This window comes from Rhipicephalus sanguineus, chromosome 2 (assembly GCF_013339695.2).
Source record: "Rhipicephalus sanguineus isolate Rsan-2018 chromosome 2, BIME_Rsan_1.4, whole genome shotgun sequence".
NCBI classification, from domain to species: domain Eukaryota; kingdom Metazoa; phylum Arthropoda; class Arachnida; order Ixodida; family Ixodidae; genus Rhipicephalus; species Rhipicephalus sanguineus.
The window spans coordinates 117,714,704-117,731,797 of NC_051177.1; the positions used below are offsets into that span (position 1 = coordinate 117,714,704).

At 47.0% G+C, this 17,094-nt stretch overlaps 1 protein-coding gene across 1 annotated transcript; it reads left to right on the forward strand.

Annotated features, from left to right (window-relative positions):
* Positions 1 to 7,177: 7,177 nt before the first annotated feature.
* Positions 7,178 to 12,628, forward strand: LOC119381829 (juvenile hormone acid O-methyltransferase). Its single transcript, XM_037649584.1, has 3 exons — positions 7,178 to 7,744; positions 10,936 to 11,092; positions 12,462 to 12,628. Exons 1-3 carry the CDS (start codon positions 7,178 to 7,180, stop codon positions 12,626 to 12,628), a joined length of 891 nt encoding a protein of 296 aa, XP_037505512.1.
* Positions 12,629 to 17,094: the final 4,466 nt, after the last annotated feature.

The window sequence follows — 17,094 nt, forward strand, 5'->3', positions numbered from 1 at the left end:
AAAACTACACTTGTCCAAACGTTGGTTCTATAGCGGCATTCCCTGTTTAAGGATATTTTCACGTCTACATTCTTGCTCGCGAATTCGGCTACAAGCATGGCATAAAAAGTTAAAAAAACCCGCACTCGAATGGTGACATCACTGTGCTTGCTCCTTGACCTGCAGAGAACATGAGTAAACCATGCCACCATCAATGGCACCTGATGGTGCGGGAGTCGCCTTGCTTTCCGCAAGTATACAGTGAGAGAACAATTGATGGCGTAGCTCAAATATCAACTTCAGAAAAAAAAATTGAGGAGCCCTTGCCATATCGGGAAAAAAGGGACAAGCGAAGCTTGGTGCGACTGTGCCTGACGTACTGCTCTTATTTATTTATTTATTTATTTATTTATTTATTTATTTATTTATTTATTTATTTATTTATTTACTTAATTCTATCGCACTGCGCTATGCTCCCTTCAAACTGTTTCCTTCCCCCATGCCGAGAATTGGACCTTAATTCCCGTGCTTAGCAGCGCAATGCTTCTATGGCAGCAGGCAACAGCGACGGTCGTGCGTTCATATCCAGTCAACAATGAAACGTTGCGGCGTGAAATAGGTCGCCTCGATAAAAGATCAGATTTCCATAAGAGAAACGGCCGATCGCCGACACGCCCACGATTGAGAAATAGAGCATCAATTATTGACAAACGGCGCGTACGAATACGCACCTGACCAGCGCACGCACCTTCGAGGGCCACATTTCTGTACACTCTCCAGCGCCAAGTTTTTCGATCACGACTCCACCACCGAAATATGTGCACTATAACAAGCAAAGTTCGAGATCCTGCTAGATGGTAATCCATCTTCAACAACCAGCGCAGAACGGACAAGCGACAAGAAAGGGAGCAGAGACAAGCGCTGTCTGAGGGTTTATTGAAAAAAAACGCACATGTCATCGTATACCACATCACGTACGTCATCATACCACATCACGCGACGCTCACAAAAAATCGCGCAACCATCGTGAGCAGGTTAAGCAGAAAACGCTTATCGGACATGACGAAATACGTAATGAACAAAATGCGCAGAAAAGCGAACGAAAAGCATATCAGTGGTGTGGACCGTAGTTTACGCTGTCAGCAAAAGCCAGCTCCCTTGGGCTCAAGGCAACCGAGGGCTTGCTGACACAGTTACCCTTGCCAATAATCGAGGCCTCAGTGATCACTCTGGTTTGATCATTTGCATGTTTGGCCAGGACAACGGCGCAGCGCTTGTCTCTGTTCCCTTTCTTGTCCCTTGTCCGTTCTGCGCTGGTTGTTGAAGGCGTTATAACAAGATTCGCTTGAAGAACGCCGCAACACGGAACTAAACGGGTTACCTTAGCAGACGCCATGGCCCAGTGCGGATATGTCTGAGGAGTATATAAGACTTCCAGTTCACAAACCATGCACATCGAATAGCATATGCCACACGGCAAACATCATATTTTTTTTAATACAGTTCTTGCTCTCTCTATCTTTTATTTTTTTTCGCGCAAAAAAAAAATTGCGAACCTTGCGCTAAGTCGCGTAAGGCTTGAAACAGCGAAACTGGATGATTCTGCAAGTCTAATCTGGTTGCTTCTAGTTTGTTGCTAGGCTTTAGCTAGGTTAGTCACGAGTCGGATGTCCAAACTCCAGATCCGAGCGTTCGCACCTCTCATAGAACGATCCTATCTTTATCTCTGCTTTTTTTTCTCTCTCTCTTTCTTTCTCTCTTGATCTTTCTATTTTATCTCTATCTCTTTCTCTGTCGGCTTCTTTCTCTCTCTTTTTGTGTTTCTCTTTCTCTCTCTTTCTATGTCTTTCTCTGTCTTCATATCTGTCTTTCTGTGTTTCTCTCTCTTTCTATACCCGTCTATGTCTTCCTATCTTTTTATGTCTTTATTCCAATTATTTCTTTCCCTCTTCCTTTCTCTCTCTCTCTCTCAGTGAACCAGTGGTGAGTAGTGGGATTTGCCCAAGTTCTGTGGCGCATGCCCGTTCATGATGATGATAGTTTTCTGATAGGCGGCACAAATTACAGCTAGCTTTAAACAGCTTTGCTGTTAAAATGTTTCTCAATCTCAGCCGCGAATGTTCACTCCGACAAGCGCCGCACACTAAACAGCCTTACGTCAGCTGTATCGGGTCGCTGCTTTGGTGCACCTGTTACGAGCGGAGGAGGAGGAGGAGGAATAAACTTTATTATGAACCAGCAATTTAGGTTCGTTGGCCTAGGCCTCCCACGTGGGGACGTCGAGGTCTTGCGAGGGCGGAGGAATCATTTTTTTTTTTTTCATTTCTTCGCGCTACGCTACCACACTTTCGGTACAAAAAAACTGCCCCACATGTGTCGCCTTCGCTCCGAATGGGCCGCGTAACCCAAGTTGAATGACTGTGCTGTGCTGTACCGACATCCTGCATTATAGCGGACGCGCTCTTCCCATCCATAGCTCAAAAGACAGGTGCGTGACAAAGCGCAGGATGTGTTCAGAGTAACAACGAATTGACGAGCCATTTCACTCTGTGAAGGTGGATGGCCAGCGAGAGAGAGAGAGTAACGAAGAGGCAGGGAGACTAACCTAGCTTTGGCTCAGTTGGCTACCCTACACGTGGGATGGTGGGGAAAGGGGGAATAATAGAAAGGATGGAGAATAAAGAACAAGAGTAAGAGAAAGGAGAAATGAACAGTTAGTGTGAACACACACAACACGAACTCGCGCTGTTCACTGGCGCTCGTGAAGTTCGGTCGTCTTCAAGTAGCACAACAGGGCTTCCGCGGCCTTGTGCGTGTACGGAACCGTGGGCCAAGGTCCCAGGATCTTCTGATCTGATGGTGGCCTTGCATCCAGACGATGGAGCTTGGTTTCCAGACCACGTCTTTGAGTCTGGTAGGATGGGCAGTGGCACAGAATGCGCTCAGTCGTCTCCTCACAGGCGCGAAGTTGTAGCGCATCAAACAAGGGTTGATGGAGAGATGAACTTAAGAAATTTGGAGCGATAAAATTGAATTAGCTTGCGCAGGACACGGTGGGTTGGAGGTCATTGGGAGGAGGCTTCGTCCGGCGGTGGACATAGTACAGGCTGTGTTGTTGATGATGCTAATTTATTTTCATCACTTGGTAGTGGTAGTGACGACAGCTTTGTGATGACGGCCATATACACTGATTGGATCGGTTGGGGGCCTCCCACTACTCATATAAGGGGGCTACGAAGTCTGCCTCATACCTTTACTGAGTGCGAGCTGTCCCGCAAGTGCAGGGCTATGGCCATGTACGTTTCTGACAAAAATGGCGGCCGGGAACCCCTGTATACCTTTACACCCGGAAAGCCGGGGACAAAAGGCAGGCCGTTGTGGGAAGCACGCCATTGCTTCATATTCATTTCTGCATTCATTGCGACGCTCCATTTCCTTCGGACTCGGCCAACCGGAGGGGGAAAGAGAATGGCACTGCGATTAAACTTTGCCCCTCCCCCCCTTATGGGGAACTCTGCGCAGGCCTGTGGTGTTGTACGTAGATTGCTGACTAGACTGTGCGGCAGGCATGTTTGTTGGAAGCGTACAAAATCAGGTTAAATCGCACATTTGACATTTTTATCCGTCTCCAGGATCGGAGACATCGCCAGCTTTCTGCCCCTCACACGGTTCTCCACTGCCTACAGGATCGGCCCGCCTATGAAAAAGAGACGATCGGTAAATTGACTATCGATAGTATCGATAGTTCTTTTGAAACTATCGATAGTGTAAACAAACTATCGATAGTGCTACTATCGACAAACTTTCGATAGTGCAATCGGTAGTACCATCGTTAATATTACTATAGCGATATTACTGCCACGCGTGTTTATTGCTTTGTTTTGACGTATTCAGGTTTCACCCACAAAGACTGTTAGCAACGTTTGACGCAGACCACGCCGTAATGTTTGAGAAGCTTCACAATTGTTTGCGATCCTTCTGTTAAGATTACGCGCCGGACGAGAACAGTCAAAGTTATTCGAGAGCTTACGCGAGCACCAGCGATAACACGGGACGGTTTGATGACTGATGTATAAAGGACGACGCGCTCCAACGATGATCAAATTACTCAACGGCTGACGACTGCTTCCGGCGCTATCAGTGCATCGCATGTATCGCTTGTATTTCGAGTTTTACAGCGAAAGCTGTTATGAGATCGTTTCACCGGCCGTTTTGGCGCCGTAGTTGTCCGCCGCCGCCGCCGCCGCCGCCGCTGCCGCCGCCGGTGTCCGTAACCAGTATCGCTCGAAATAAGAAAAAAAACTAAATAAGAAAAAAATTCCAGGATGGAACGAGGTTCGAACCTGGGCCCTCTGCGTGGGAGCCCAGTATTCAACCTCTGAGCCATGCCGGTGCTTGAAACTGCTTTGCAAAAAGGTCCTATACAGGCTTCATGTCGGGAAGGAACCACATTAGCATATGCAATATAGCGTGATAGAAGAGTAAAATAAGCACCAAGCGTCGCACAACGCGAATTCTGTAACCAGGCGTCACACAATGCGAATTGCGCAACGAGTAGGTTGTTGAATGCTTCCAACCCATTACAAAGGGTTGGAAGCATTCCCATAATTCTTCGTCGTCATCAGGCACAGCATCAACAAAGTGCGCATAATGCCTTACATGTGTTTAGCAGGTACCACGGCTCTCCGTAGAATGACGAAAAATGGCACAGTGCCTGCTGCCCTACTTCTCAAAAACTACAATGATTTATAGCGTAGTGGGTTCCTCGCAAGTGCACTTGTATTGGTTGCCAAGGAAGCCCATAAGCGCATGATCCATTTTCTCGGGGTCTCAGTAAAATTACAATGATTTAGAGCGTAGTGGGTTCCTCGCAAGTGCACTTGTATTGGTTGCCAAGGAAGCCCATAAGCGCATGATCCATAACCTCGGGGTCTCAGTAAAATTACAATGATTTATAGCGTAGTGGGTTCCTCGCAAGTGCACTTGTATTGGTTGCCAAGGAAGCCCATAAGCGCATGATTCATTTCCTCGGGGTCTCAGTAAAGGTCTTCGCCCCCCCCCCCCCCCCGTCTCTCTCCCACGTCAACGTATGTTATACAGCATGACGGGAGAGGGAAATAGCGACCGGGCGTCACCCAATGCAAATTGCATAACTGGTGGGCCGTTTAAAGCTTCCAACCCATTACAAAGGGCTGAGCCATAATTCTTCATCGTCATCAGTCATCGCGTCAACAAAGTGCACATAATGCCTTACAGACGTGTAGCTGGTGCCTCGCTTCTCCGCAGAATGACAAATAATGTCTCAGTAGGTGCTTCCCAACTTCACAAAAATTGTGATTTATGGCGTAGTGGGTACCATTCTAGTGTACTTCTATTGTAGCCCCAAGAGAGCTTACAACGGGCTCTAGAAACGCCGCTCTTCCAGCTTTCGCTGTGACTGTGCTGCGATTTCAGCGCAGGCCTGGCGTTTTTTTTTTATTTTCTGGGCACAAGTTCGCCCAAATAAAGAGCTCCGTATTTCCCAGTCTTGCTGCAGCATTCTTCACCGTCACAACCACGTGAGAATACTATCGATAGCGGTGTGAACAATGATGCGGTTGCTGGCCGGCCATATTGTCAATATATTTGCGATAGCCAACTACCAGCTTCGCTTAATTTATGACCAATTTCGGCCGAGAAATTATCTATTTCCGCAGTGAAAATGGCGGACTATATCCATCAATAAATTCGTATCCAAAAGCAATGAGTTACAGCTTACAATTCACTTCTTGATATTTTTTATTTTGAAATCATAAAATGCAATATCAATTTGAAGCCGCGCAGTCCCACCACATGTAAAGGCTTCTATACCGCTACAGCTGAACAGTTTGACTTTATGATCATGTGTCAGCAAAGCACTCTGGTGAAGAACACAATCATGTCAACTTTCTTGCCCTTGAGCCTGCTCCTCCGGCTCCACTATGTACCACGCGCGCGGGGAACCAAGTTTATTCTGCAGTGAGTCGGCGATGTTGTTTTTATACTATCGATAGTACCATCGAATTTCTTACTATCGATAGCGCTATCGATAGTATTTTTGACTATCGATAGCTCGATAGTGACTCAACTATCGATAGTATCGATAGTACCATCGATAGTTCTGCATCACTAGTGCCGAGGTCACCATTGTTATGAGGTCACCATTGCGTCATGATGACGTCAAACATTTTGGCGATCTGTGACGTCATTGATGACGTCGTGTTACGCGGGGTCAGAGGCTTTCGGTACACCATCGGCACACCTACAGACTATTATTATTTACTTTCTTTTTGCAACATTCGTGTCGACGCAGCCGTCTTGCGATGTCTCTTCATGTCTCGCGAAATCTCAAAATTTCTTGACTATGAGACGTATAAGGCTCCCGCCTTAATACGCTCGACGACCGATGAAACGGGCGCAAAGAACATACAGGCGGCGACGCCGCCCGCATGAGCTCGTTGTGACGTCATAGATCTTGATGGGGTCTGCTATGAACTGCATAATTCTTTATCGGTACAAATGGATTAGACTGTGTGCTAAAGGATCTAACGCAGCGAGTTTCAGGAAAATTTTTGAAGCTATTGAGGCCAAAATACGGTAAGAGTACTTGAAATCCGTGTCATCACAGTGCCATTCAAGTGCTCAAGTTTCGGCGCGACATTTAAAATTGAAAGTTTGATCCCCGTTTTCTCCTTTAACAATTAACCTTCGATGGCGACATTAACGACAATACGCTTCTTCTAGAAAACATCGCCAGCCCAAACTTATTTAGTGTTTAACTTTGGTACATCCCTTAAAGCAGGGGTCTCAAACTCGCAAGACTGTCCATGCTTCGTGTTGCAAGATCTGTACGCGCCGTTGGCAGAAATCGCGGAGGTCTCTTGATTGTGGCGCCAAATGTTGGCGAGAAGGCAAGCTACAGCGAATGGCGTTTTTGTGTGTTTCGATGCGTAAGCCCGCCACCAATGCCGCATTGATGAAGCGACCAGTGTGTTTGCGCTTGCGGCTTACATTTTGCAGACGATACCGCGGTTATTGCGAAGTAATTTCGTAGTTCCTCCATTTCATCAGATTTGCTTGATTTGAAAACGAGCGTCGCTTTGTGCGCTTAACGGAGAAATCCACAATGATTTTTTTTTCCTTCCCGAACGCGAAGCAGAGTCGGTCAGTTCTGGACGACATGGCCAGCGTGCACCCGGAAACGGTGCACAAACCGTTCACTCAAACGGGGACACCGATGGTGTACGACGAAGCACACCGAGGCATGGTTGAATCTACAGTGCAGCTGCTCGAGACTTGGCAGAAGTCGTTCTTCACGCACTCCGAAGAAAACGACGCCAGCGACCACCAGTACCTGGAGATCGGCTGCGGTCCGGGCAACATCGCTCGCAACCACCTGCTGCCCCTGTGTCCTCCGAGCTTGAAGAGGCTCGTCGGTACGGACATCTCGGAAGCTATGGTGAACTATGCCAGGACGGCGCACGCCCACCCGAAGGTCGATTACCGAGTGCTGGACGTCACCGCAGACGAGGACGTGTCCCGGTTCATCGCCGAGGAAGGCCGATTTCAGAGGGTGTACTCCTTCCTCGTGCTTCACTGTATACACGACAAGGCCGCCGCGTTGAAGAACATCGAGCGCCTGATGACGCCTGGTGGCGAGTGCCTCGTCATATACAACCCATACTTGAAGTGGGGAGAGTTCCAGCGGGCGCTACTGGAAAGCGACTCGTGGGAAAAATACCACGGCGTGAGTAGGACGTTGGGTATTGAATGAGGTGTAAACGCTAACCTAAACAGAACATAACTGGAGTGGAGCCATACTCGGACATTTTAATGGGTATCTCAGTTTATTTAGAGCGAAGATGCACAAGTAGTTTACCAAATTTGAAAACGTTGGGCAGCTCATAGCCCCGTACCAGCAATTCGCATCTTCATTTCCTGTTCGGATAATGCTCTAAATTCGTGACGTAGCAGAAAATTGTTTCGGTGGGGGCCGGGAGGGCAAGTGTGGTCGAGTGCGATTTTGTGCCTTGCATCCCATGGCAGAAAGAAATTTCGATAAGGGCACGTGCCCGGTGTGTCAGCCCCTGGCTACGCCACTGTCTAAAGGTGACGTGTGAAATGCGCACGTGCACGTGGGGCTTCTTAAATTGTCTCAACTTCGCAGTCGCAGGATTCGCGGTTTATATATAGTTACAAGAGAAACTGAAGAAATCCTCCCTGGATAAGACATTAACAAAGCCTATAGTTTCACTGGAGGCCCCGCCACGGTGGTCTAATGGTTATGGCGTTCGAGCGCTGACCCGAAGGACGCGGGAACGAATCCCAGCCGCGGCGGCTGCACTTTCGATGGAGGCAGAAATGTTTGAGGCCCGTGTACTTAGATTTAGGTGCACGCTAAAGAACCCCAAGTGGTCGAAATTTCCGGAGCCCTCCACTACGGCGTCTCTCATAATTATATCGTGGTTTTGGGACGTTAAACCACAGTTATTCTTATTAGTTTCACTGGAGTTGTCAGGAGCTGCACTGTACAATTTCTTTGGAGTAATGACAGTTGCTGTTATTTGATTCTATGGTTCCTAGCGAAACTATAGCAAGGAAGGCTGCACAGTATCATGACCATACTCCGAGATATTTTAAAGGAGCACTGACACAAAAATTTTGCACCTTCTTTTTTTTGCAATAGATAGCTTATGATCCACTTATGACGGCTGCAAACCTCGTTTGCGCGAGTGCACGACGGTTATTTATTTAGAGACGTTTTTACAGCGCCCAGTCGCAGTTTCGGTTTCAAAGAGCACCGAGGTAGGCAGCACTACTTCCGGAGGACGGGTAAACACAGCTGGCCACGTGACCACACAAAATTGTGACGTAGGCGACGCGCGAGAGCGGGTGCGGCGGGCGTTGCACTTACGGTTCGTCTGCTACGCCAGTTCGTCTGACGCGGGACGCTTCGAGCTGCTTGCTTTTTGATCTGCGTTTTTCACGATAGAAGTGCGGACGTCGTCCGTGTTGTTGCCAGGCATGGTTCGAGCAGTCAATAGAGCGTTTTAGTCTGTCCGGCATTAAAAAATGCGTCGCGTAAAACCAAACAAAGTGTCCCCAAGGTGGCACTAGGTCAAGTGGCGCCAGCTATGGAGGGTTAGAAACAACTAACAAACGCGTAATCTATGTCCTCCGAGCATTCGGAAGCGCCCATTTCGACTCGTTAACCCTACAGCATCGATCATTTGACTATGGCTCTCAAAAACGGCGCCGAATCGGGACGAATACATTGCTGTCGAAGCTTAAGGACATAAATCTAAAGCAAATGGAAGCATCAGTTCGGAGCTTACACGCTACAGAGCGCACGGCGGCCACTTGATAGATTCGAAGTGGACGACAACCGCTTTTGGCAGTGCGGCCATGTTTTTCGGAGGCGCGAATGCCTCGCCGGAGAAGCTTGCCGTGCACGTTGGACAGCTCTCGCGCGTGCGGCGACGGCCGATGTTCTGCGGCACCACGCCGTTGCGGCAGGCTTGCCGCTAGCGTGAGCGGGCCATAACATCTGCCAAATGGCACGACGACCGAACAGCGGAAGGGAGCAGAACCAGCACACACAAAGCCTCAGGCACGGAGGAAGAAATGGCAGGTAGCACAAGCGCACAAGCGCAAGGGCACAACCAGCAACCAGCCAACACAAACTCGTGACGTAGGCTTGTTTACATAACTGCCGCGTTGATGTCGGCGTCGCGAGGTGCTCGCATCTCGCTCAGTCGCGCGGCATGCACTTTAAATTTGATTTTAAATATGTTCTAGGCTATATTGGCCCTTGATATTTCGTAGACGTTGTGTATGGCACCACATGCATCTATTTCACTCATTATCTCGCCTTCGAAATTTTGTGTCAGTGCTCCTTTAAGAGCAGTGAACACGCACGTTGGTTAGAAATGTCTCGCGTGGAAGTAGGGTGTAGCCGCTTTGTAAGACACCACTGATCCTGGCACCACTGGCAGTCGAACTGCCGTGCTGCCGGTACGAGTCAGACCGTCGCAGGGTTTCTTAAGAACACCGACGAATATTCTTCGCTCTCATTTTTGCGGACCAGAAAACTGTGACGTCACAGCGTAGCGGCACAATGGATACGCACCGTCACGCTATCTATTGCAACCGGCGAGAATCAATAGCCCTGGGCTGCCACGCCGGCTGACGTAGCACAGGGCGAAAGCGAAACTTGTCGAATTGCCCCGCCGCGGTTATGGTGCTCGACTTCCGACCCGAAGTTCATGGGATCGAATGCTGGTCGCGGCGGCTACATATGGATGGAGGCAAAATGATAAGAGGCCCGTGTGGTTTGATTTAGGTACACGTTAAAGAACCCGCGGTGGTCGAAATTTCCATAGCCCTCACTACGGCGGCTCTCATAATCATATGCGGGTTTTGTGACGTAAAACCCCAACCATCATTATTATTAAAGCCACTCCGAGTTCAAAAGAACGCGGTTTCTCTCTCCTCTTCGCTTACCCCCCTATAGGCGCTATCTCCACTTCATCACTTATTTCTTCAGAAAAAACGTGGACAATGTCAGCACTAAGCGCTGAGCCTATCAGGATTTTGCGCTTTTCAGCTGCACGAAGTTATCTCCGCTTGCGCACTCGAAAATGTACTAAGTGAATTCAGTTGGTCGCTCACGAGAGTCAAGCGAGACAAGGTAGAACTGGCGTGCGACTGCGTGGCAAAGCACGGTAGGACAGCATTCACAACGGATGTCCCTCGTATGTACGGACCACTCGAGAGTTTGTTCGCTAATGACGTCACGTGAATTACCCCGCGAGCGTCACGAAGTACGCCTAAAAGAGGTACACCGCCAGGAGAGCGCAAAGCTCTCATTCTTTGTATTTTCAGAGGATGCTTAGAGGTCGTTGAACATGTTTTCCGCGAACCATTGCTTCCTTACAGGTGGTCTGGCGCGCAATGCCCGTGTTCCACGAATCCAACGACCCTGTTTCCTTGAGAAAGAGCTTTTTCGATCTCGTCGAGCTGACTGGGCTCGTGCCGCTGACCTGCGAGCTGGTTCGAATCAATGTGAAAAGCGCCAACGTCGATGACCTTGCACGTAAGTGTGAGACTGTGGTCTGCATTTCATTTCGCTTAACTTATTCATCTTCATCGGTCCCATTGGGCAGGACCCGGGCACAAAAACAAAAAACAAAAATCACGCCATATCCACGAAGTGAATGATGATGAGTGGGCGAAGCTCCGGAGGTAATCTGGTAAACCGCCAATCCCCGTAAATTTTGCCCACTCGATCATCATACAAAGACCTGACACACAAACGCGGGGGTCCTCATATATGACGTTAAGCTCAGGGGAACGTTTATTGTCGGCGTTGCCGTTTTGCCTTTCGAGGGCGAGAGCGCCTTCACGATTGTTTTCATCCATGGCAGAAAGAGAATGTGTGGTCTGCAACACGCTTATACTTCATGGTCATCAGCGTCATCGTTATCACGTGTAGTGGGTACATTCCACTATACTGGAACGCGCTTATTCTTCATGGTCATCAGTCGTCACCGTCATGGAACGCGCTTATACTTCATGGTCGTCAACGTCATCGTCATCGTTATCACGTGTAGTGGGTACATTCCACTATACTGGAACGCGCTTATTCTTCATGGTCATCAGTGGTCATCGTCATCTTTATCACATGGAGTGGATACATCCCACTATGCGTGGCTACATACAACATACTACAAAAGAGGGACAAGCCCACATTCTGAGGAGCTTCGCCCCTAAAAAATAGCACCCTCACGGTGAATTCTACTTGTGTCCCACATCATACCATCTATGTAAAATAAGTGTTGCATATAGTTACGGCACGAAGTATTTCGCATTTCAGTACATAGAAGGAGGCAGTTCCACTAAATGTGTGCTGTGCGTTTACACCATGCGATGGTTATTGTCTCTTGAGTTACCTCAAACGCCACCTACGAAAGAGAATGGTTTTATTATTTTTTCTTTGCTATCCGTGCACCAAAAAAGCATAATTGACAACAAACTCAAAGATTCGCCAGCGATGTCCGTCCGCCCACCCCCGCCCGTCCGTCCGTCCGCCTATCTATCTATCTATCTATCTATCTATCTATCTATCTATCTATCTATCTATCTATCTATCTATCTATCTATCTATCTATCTATCTATCTATCTATCTATCTATCTATCTATCTATCTATCTATCTATCTATCTATCATATGTCGGCTCATTTTTCCATTCCCCCAGTGCAGGATTGCCAACCAGACCTTTGGCTGGATAATAGCCCTGCCCCTGCCTTTCTGTTACCCTCCATTATATAGGTTCCGCAATAAGTAATTAATTAATTAATTAATTAATGTGGTATACAGTGATAAGCAAAGCTTTTTTTTGCGCTTACATAAATGCTTATTGGGACTTCTCTTGATATCGTTAACTGTCTATTTCACTTTTCAGGATTGTTCGCAACTGCCAATCCGATTTATCCTCTGCTGACGGAAGAAGAAAAACCAATGTTGCTCGACTTCGCCAAGAATTTTCTGCTGGAAGGAGGCTGTTCCAGCTTCTCGCCCACAGGGTCAACGCAGGAGCTCAGATTTGTTTTTCACGGATACAAACCGTAGCCTCTGAAACTGGGCAGGAATACGAAATCGTGCCTTTTTTTTTAAGGAGAGCTGCGCACCTATACGATGCACCAGCCACTCCTCCATTCTTACGTGCAGTACAGAGAGGAACATTTCACGAATAACGAAGCAATAAAGCATCGAAGAGTTCCATCGAGTAATTTGTGGGGTGCGACACAAGCCCGAAGTGAACAATCTAAATTTGCACGTCAGAACGACAAGTACGACGCAGTCAATAAAAAAAAAAGAAAAGACTGATTCGTAAATTTATTTTAAATATTTAAACTGGCCTTGCAACGCTTTTCCACGTGTCACTGATCCCTTTAATAGGGAGGGCAATCGCCGGGCAGATTCCAAGGGATGACGTATCGGCCCCCCGAAACGCACCACGAAAGCGCGGACAACTTAGAGTAGGTCCTTTTAGTGCGCCAGCGAGCGCCGGTGGTGGTCTAGAGACCGATTCGGAGCCAAGAGTTGATAACACAAACAAAATATATTCTCAGTTAAGGCAGTACAAGCTATAAACAAACATGCACACTAGGCTGGTATCAATTACAGCTCACAGTATAACTGAGATGGCGTTTAAACACACGGGAACAAAACAAACAGATCACGCGCTACAACTGCAATCTTATGCATTACACGCAATTCAAGAACAGTTCAAGTCTTTCTTTCTTTCTTCTTTCTTTATTCAATACTGCAGACATTATACAGGTCCAAGCAGGGCGAGGGCAAGAACAAGAAACAAACCAAGCAAACAAACATAATTAATACAGTTTGAAATAATCACAATGTGACACCAGGCAACAAATAATTATTCCAGTCAGTTACGGCTCGATGGAAAAAGAAAATTTGAATAAATGTGTTCGCGTAAAATATGGTGTCATTTAATTAGGATGATGGTGGCGAGTATGTCTTGATGTTGAAGATGAAAGGCAGGGTGAAGGGTTAATTGCTAGTTTCCGATTCCAAAGAAGGTAAAGAAATTCTAAACGTCCTGAATATTTACCAAACGTATCCAGTCCACAATTCTTGAAACGTATCTTCAATGCGTCTCTTGCCCCGCCACGGTGGTCTAGTGGTTAAGGCCCTTGACTGCTGACCCGAAGGTCGCAGGATCGAGTCCCGGCCGCGGCGGCTGCATTTTCGATGGAGGCGAAAATGTTTGAGGCCCGTGTACTTAAATTTAGGTGCACGTTAAAGAACCCCAGGGGGTCGAAATTTGCGGAGCCCTTCACTACGGCGTTACTGATAGTCATATCGTGGTTTTGGGACGTTAAACCACAGACATTATTATTATTGAATGCTTCTCTTCCAGGGAACACTCACGCAAACTCCAGCGCTGATCGTCGTTCTTCCCTTCCGTCGTCGGCCCCGAATATTTCTCTTCCAGGAAACACTCACGTAACTTTCCGCTGCTCACATGGCGTCATCACTCGATTCTTCCAGATCGACGATCGACTGACCACACTACATCACAAAACACGCCTTCTTTCGCAGGCAGAACTACACTCAACATAACTTCTTCACCATCTCCGGACCGACTGCTACTCCTGACATCCCGTCGCCGAACGTTTATATCTCCTCGCACCCGCGTTCCAGAACCTTCAAGTGTCTTCCTCGGCGTGCAGCACAGCCAGAGCTACACTCTTAATCAGGTACCACTTAAAGTGCTAGATATAGCCAGGAAACCGGACATTTTTTGTCTGGTTTCCTGGATATAGCCAGCATTTTCCCAGGACCTGATTTTGAGTGTAGGGAAAGGGCGAGATTCTTCGCGCCGGTTCCACTCGCGGCGGCGTCGCGTTTTTTTCTTTCGTGATGTTGCGAGACTTTTCGAGGCGTTTGATACGAGACTGCTGGCTGTCTGCGGCTGTTTCAAATGGGTGAGGAGGCGCGCTCGCGGCGTCTTTTGATACTTCTTTTTTCCGTGACGCGCGCTTGTTGAGGGAACCACCGGCGCCGGGATTTCATGTCGTTTTAAGTCGGCGACGCGCGTTCAATTAAGCGCTCGTTTGTGACACCACGCAATCGAATGGATTCGGTATCGGAGTTTAATGCCTCAAGAATCGACTGACGCAAAACCTTCTAGAATCCATCAAGTACGAGCAGAGTTAAAGGGATTTTTCGCACGCTATAAGAGCTTTCTATCTCATTTCCTCCCAGCGGAGCGAGCTGAAAGCTACACAGAAGTACAGAAGTTACGTCTGTACATCAGCCCACGTCGGGGCCTTGGGCACTTTTTTTTTTCTTTGGGAAGACCGAATGACCAGATACAACGACATCACGAAACATTATAGGTTACAGAGGGGCATATTTCCGCCACCTCACCCAAAATTGACAAAAAAAAAGCAGTCTGTCGAATGGCGGCGGTTACAAACTAGGACGTATCCGAATCCCGCGCTCTCGCACATGATATATCCGGATCAGTGCTGGGCAGTATCGAAGATACATATATCTTAGATACTATCTTAGATACTCTATGGGTATCTTTTATCTGTATCGCGATACGTCTCGAAAAACGAGTATCTCTATCTGTACTTCCGATACATTCAATAATGTATCGCGTATCTTAAGATACACGATACATCTATCGCAACACAGCCGTGCGAAACAATAATCGCTGGAAGAGCTTCGCTTCTCAAGCTGGTACTGGTGCCACTAAGCCATCTGAATAAGTCTAAGGGCAGTGACGGTATTTTATTTTGACGCCATAAAGTCATCTAGTGATGGTATAAGATCAGGAAGACAAGCACGCGGACGTCTACGCCCAGCCCACGTACCTTTTTTTTTTTTTCTCGATTTCTTTTCTTTTTAGTTGCGCCAATGCCACAACACTTGCTCTTAGCCACTGTCCTGCGCCGGGTACTCCATTGGGTGCGGTGTCTATCACAAATTCTGATGTTGCTACAGTGTCGTTATTGAACATTCACTTGCGTCTTGCTCCGTACGAAATGTGATGCGTGAAAGAATGGGGTTGCTTTGCGTCGCGTGCATTTTACATATCAGCGATTTGAAGGATCTCGTGGATGTAAGTTTGACTTGCATGCAGTGAATTACATTTTATGCAAATAAGATTCTAGCAACTTTAGCACCACTGGTATTGATGCTAGACCTAATAGAACAAGCGTTTACCCAACAGAAACTATCTTGGCGTACCGTATTTTTCACTACCATCTACATTTATTCAAATAATTTATGAAGTCATAATTTGATTACTATCACAAGTGCTTTCTTAGCAGTCATGCTGCATCACATACATTACCTAGGTCTCTGCACTGCTTTTGCGGTCTAGTCACTGCAGTATGTCTTTTGTAAAGCGCTCCCAAAATAAGATTTCTGCTTTATTCTTCTGTCTGCTTTATTTCTACTACTGTTTACACATTTACACGTCACCAAGGCGATTTTGAAAACGAATATATTATTATGTGGACGTGTCTTGAGTATACAGTACAAAATATTCTCCTTACCGCTTAAGAAAATAGCGAAACTGAATTTGCATTATAATAATGAAAATCATTAGGAGCCACCTTCTCGCGATTCGAGAAACCTTGTTTTGCTGAATGCTCTGTTTTGCTCATGAGCGTCACAACGAGCAGTTTCAGGCAATTTTACATAGGCACTGAATTTTCTATTGTCTCAACAGGTAAGTTGACGATACTTCATGCCCATAGATATTAAGGGCGCCGTCTGTATTGTGTTTCTGTACTCATTCAATGTGAATGTTTGATACACAACCACCTCTCTGTTTTACTAATATTTGTTTTTCTGTCTTAGGCCTTCTATATTATTTTTCCTTGTACTAATCGCCACGTAATGGGAGCTATAAGCGGCAACAGTGCGAATAGCGGCGGTGTCCTGCGACGCTTTGTGCAACTATACAATACGTCTGAGACATATTCGTGTTGCGCATGTTCTCTCGTTGAAGAAAAATTGCTAAAAGAATGCACGTTAGTGAGTATATTAACAAAGAATCCCTTACGCCAGCAGCTAAGAACATGGAAATTGATTTCAGTTTTACGTCATCTACGTATACACCAGAAGTCTCAAACTCAGCTCATAGCCGGCGGGCCGTAGTCGCAAAATTTAGCTCAAAGGGCTGGGACAATGAAGATGGTGGGGTCGGAGAGAGTTTGAACAAAATGACGTAGCCATTTCAAAGGAAGCCTTTCCCATATCTCATATATAAGTCATTTCTGAAGAAGATTTGGAGTCAGAGAAACATCGATTCCGATGTACACAACGAGTGAAATCTGGACGCCGCTTGAAATATAGAGTTTTTGTTTCACGGTCATGTTTCAGCACATGGTGACCACATCTCACGAAAGAAATGCTTGAGACCAGTTATGTCTGTGTAGCTCACGAACATACTTATTTAGAAAATAAAAACAAATATGACGGAGACGGTCATGTGTGCCGGCCGGGCCGCTAGCGAACGGTCTCAAACCCCGTATACACCATGCGTT